Genomic DNA, 4504 nt, shown 5'->3' on the forward strand with positions numbered 1-4504 from the left:
TGATCTAGTTGATGATCACTTGGCTATGGGTGAGAGCCAAGCCATCATGTGTGTCAAGCTCTTCGCAGTCGGAATTATGCTAGTGTTTGGCGAGGAGTATTTGAGATCTCCCAATGCTGAAGACGTCGCAAGGCTATTGGCGATGAACAAAGCTCGCAGCTTTCCTGGCAAGCTTGGCTCAATAGATTGCATGCATTGGAGTTGGAAGAATTGTCCAAAGGCATGGCATGGACAATTCCACGGCCAAAAAAAGGGTTCCACTATAATCCTTGAAGCGGTGGCCGATCAAGAGACTTGGATTTGGCATGCATTCTTTGGAATGCATGGGTCTTTGAATGCCATCAATGTTGTCAACCGGTCACCGCTGATGAATAAGATTGCAAATGGTGAGTTGCCACCGGTGCAGTTTGTAGCAAATGGCCGTACATACAACTATGGCTATTATCTAGCAGATGACATCTATCCAAAGTGGCAAACATTTGTCAAGCCGTTGAAAAAGCCAGAAGGTAAGAAATAACTTGATTTCCACAATGCTCAGACGGCGGCTAGAAAAGATGTGGAGAGAGCTTTTGGGATTTTGCAAGCCCAATTTGCTATTGTGAGAGAACCAGCTAGATTTTAGGATTAGAAAATGCTTTGGTACATCATGCACGCTTGTGTGATCATGCATAACATGATCATCGAGAATGAGCGTGACCAAGATGTAGACTACTCTCAGTATGAGCTTTTGGGACATCCGGTGCGAGTGCGACGGAGGGATAAAAGGGTGGCCTGTTTTGTTGCCTCCTATCATTGCCATTCGACGTCCCGCAGCGCATAATGATCTTCAGAAGGATCTCATTGAGGAGTGGTGGGCATGGAATGGACGACAAAGAGCATCATGATTTGTGCGCTTGATATTGTATTGTTGAACTATTTGTTGTGTTTATTGCACTATTTGTTGTATTGAACGATAAACTGTTTGTTTGAGTTGTAATAATGAAATTGAACTATTTATTTTAATTTATTTTTGTTTGTGTCTGATCTTTTTGCTTCTGTTTTGGAATGCATATGTTGTTTGTGTGAGAGTCGCGCGCGTTGCATTTTTGCGCGCTGCTGGAGCGGCGCACGCGCTGCATTTTAGCGCGGCTGCTGGAGCCAGCGCTGCGCGCCGCGCCAAACCAGGCGATGGGCGCGCGGCAAACCAGTTTTTTGCGCGCGGCGCGTTCAGCGCCTGTTGAAGATGCTCTGAGATGGGGTATAAATATTCTAGCATGGAGTAGTAGCGTGATTGTGTAAAGAAATGTTTATCAATCTTGCCCATGATTGTGTAAATAAATGTTTATCAAATAATGTTTGTGATTTTGTAAATAAATATTTGGTAGGTAAACTAAGGTGGAATTGATGCAGAAGTTGAGTAAATTAAGACGGTTGATTAGCGTACCAGGAGGGTGTCAAAGAAAAGGTGTCATCGGAAAAAAAAGTTGAACGAAAAAAATAATATGAAGGAACATGATGGGAAGGGGAAGAACTGGTTGGCGAAACGTTCTGCTGACAGGAAAAATAAGACTGCTTTTTTTAAGTAGTAGAGAAAGTGAAACGTGGACATTGAGGCCTAATAGCTGCAAGGAACAAGCATGATGTTTTAATTGTTATTAGTTTGTTAACTGTGCAATATTTTGGTGCTATCTTTTCTCCAAGTTAGCGGTGGAAGCAAATTGTATGAACATTTACTTGTTCTTTTTATTGATTATTAATAGTGGTGTTCTTGTGAATTTTATGAAGCTCCGCTACTCGGCAACCAAAAGAGGCTTTTCTGGTTGCCTTCGGATAAAAAAGAGGATAAGACTATGTGGTGGACAGTGATCATCCGTTTATCAACATACTAGGTGTCAAGTTTTTTTTAATTTCAGAAACAAAATAATTTCGGACCTCACTAAAATATGGTAAATTTTGCATATTTCAGAAATTATTTTGGATTTTGAGATTTCAAATTTCACTTAATTCTAATGAATTCTAACATAATTTAAATTTATATTGAATTTTGTTGGAATCTGCCTTGAAATTTCAGTGTTAAAAATATTTCGAAACCACAAATATGCGAAAAAGACATTAAAAAGACAATAAACATACCAATTGACATGTATCAAGAAATAGAAGTATAAACATATGGAATCCACAAATATGTAAACTGCCGATGCGACATCGTCTCCAACATGTCCACCGTTAGGAACTGGACGCCACCCTTGAGGCCCGTTGTGGCGCAATTCAAATTGACTATCGAATATGAAGGGAGGCAGTGCTAGAGTTCATGTACACAAGTTTTGCGATCATGATAATCATTACATAGTATGGGAATAAAAGAGAAACATCGTGGCTCAAGGTGGTTGTTCATGATCATGGAGTTTTTGGTGATTAAAATGGAGGGCATATGAGGTACTTTTTCTACCGTTGCAACACAAGCATATCTCCTAGTGATATAATAAAGTTGGTGTTCGGTGGTTCCCTAAAAAAACTCAACCGTAATCATTCCCTACAGCGCCCCTAAGTTAAGTTCAATTAACATAAGCATGCCTTATACGGTGTCGCCACTAGGTGCAGCTGGTTCTTCCTCCTCGAGGTTAAGGTAACAATCATTTCCATGTCCAGCTCACTCGGCTTCACTCCGGCGGGGAGGCTCCAGTCGAAGTAGTAGAGAAGTCGTGCCACGATGAGCTCCAACACGGCAACCCCAAAGGTATCACCCGGGCAGATTCTCCTCTCGCTTCCGAACGGCAAGTAGTCGAACCGCGAGCCTTTGTAGGTCGCCGTGCCATCCTCGAACCGCTCCGGCCTGAACTCCTCAGGCTCATGCCAGTACTCGGGGTCCCTACCCAATGCCCAGGTATTCACCATAACCCTGGTGCCCTCCGTGACCTCAAATCCACCGACATCACAGGTCTCTCGACAGACACGGGGAATCAGCAGCGGCAGCACTGGATGTAGCCTCATGCTCTCCTTGATCACCATCTTGGTGTGGTGTAGCTCCACTATGTGTCCCTCGTGGTCTTGAGAGCTCTTATTGTCGAACGTCCGTCGCACCTCAGCCTGCGCCTTCATCATCACCTCCGGGTTCCTCATGAGGTCCGACATGACCCACTCGGCCGCTGACGATGTCGTCTCCGTCCCGGCCGAGAACATATCCTACACAAAGTAGACGACATGCTTGAGCAAAGACAATGGAATAGTAAACTAGAAAATTCAATCACTTAATTACCATGATGATCGCCTTGGCGTTGTCCAGTTCCATCTCCCCTTTGTCCCTGATGCTAAGCAAAGAGCTTAGAACGTGATCACCTTGCCTCACTTCGGACTGAGAGATGATCTTGTCCAGGACCTCGTCCTGCTGCCGGCGGGCTCGCCATAGCCGGCCTCTCAGACCGGTGACCACGTCGACGAACCACAGCGACGGGAAGAGGTCCCCGACGCAGAGCCCCGTGCCGAGCTTCAGCACCTCGTCCATCACCGCCAGAAACTGCTCCTGGAGCTCGGAGCTGCACATCTCCCCGAACGCCGCCTTCCCGGTTACCGAATTCGAGCACAGCACGAGCAGCCTGCGGAGGTCGAACGGCTGGCCGCCCCTGCTCGCCTCGCGAACGTTGCTGACGAGGGACATGGTCTCCTTGTCCCTCACCAGCGAAAACTGCCTGACCTTCCGCTCGCTCAGCAGCTCCGCCGCGCAGATCTTTCGCAGCGTCCGCCAGTACGCGCCGTACGGCGCGAAGGCGACGTCAAGGTTCCCGTAGAGGCTGATCTCCGACATGAGGATGCTCGGCCGCGACGCGAATGCGAGGTCCTTGTCCCGGAGCACCTCCTGCGCCGCCGCCGGCGAGGAGACCACCACGGCGTCCACCTGGCCCAGCCGGAGGCGCATCACCGGCCCGTCCTTCTTGGCCAGGTCCCGGAGGACGACGGGCAGCTTTGGCGTGAGGATCTGGTGGAGGTTTCCGATCAAGGGCAGACGCCATGGGCCGGGAGGCCGCCGCTTCTTGGAACTTGGTGATAGTTTGCGGCTAAGCAAGGAAACTAGAATCACCACTGAGATGAGAGAAACCAAGAAGAGGGTGGCTCCACTAATTAGCTCCATCACCATGAGGATGGTTCGCTGCAACCGGGAGAGGGTGGTTCCACAACCACCGGACCGGCGGTTGTATATATATGATTTGAAAAATTAGTCAAGGTTATATCAAATGGCTAGCACCATTGGCTTACATATACACCCCCATTTGAAAAATGTTTCTCGTGTTTCTCGTTTGCCGGTTTGCATGTTTTGATCGAGATTGCTGGACACGTGCAGATAAGGGAGTCCCGCGCGAAGGTGACCCTGGTGGCGCAGATGGCCGCATCGGTGGGTGGCCATCTTTCTTCCCAAAACGTACAAGGTACAACAAAAACAAATCGGAAAAGCTAATTTTCTGCTGACTGGCAGTTAGAGACAGGCGCGTACGATCGCTGTCGCTGTCATCCGAATGTCGATGTCTCCTAC

General features: G+C 47.7%; 1 protein-coding gene across 1 annotated transcript; it reads right to left on the minus strand.

Moving 5' to 3' along the window:
• Positions 1-2252: 2252 nt before the first annotated feature.
• Positions 2253-4182, minus strand: LOC125528121 (cytochrome P450 99A2). Its single transcript, XM_048692632.2, has 2 exons — positions 3236-4182; positions 2253-3162 (listed from the first exon to the last, which is right to left on the minus strand). The coding sequence occupies exons 1-2, from the start codon at positions 4109-4111 to the stop codon at positions 2539-2541; spliced, it is 1500 nt and encodes a 499-aa protein (XP_048548589.2). The 5' UTR covers positions 4112-4182; the 3' UTR covers positions 2253-2538.
• Positions 4183-4504: the final 322 nt, after the last annotated feature.

The sequence above is a fragment of the Triticum urartu genome, chromosome 2A (assembly GCF_056163025.1).
Source record: "Triticum urartu cultivar PI428250 chromosome 2A, HENAU_Tu73, whole genome shotgun sequence".
Taxonomy (NCBI): domain Eukaryota; kingdom Viridiplantae; phylum Streptophyta; class Magnoliopsida; order Poales; family Poaceae; genus Triticum; species Triticum urartu.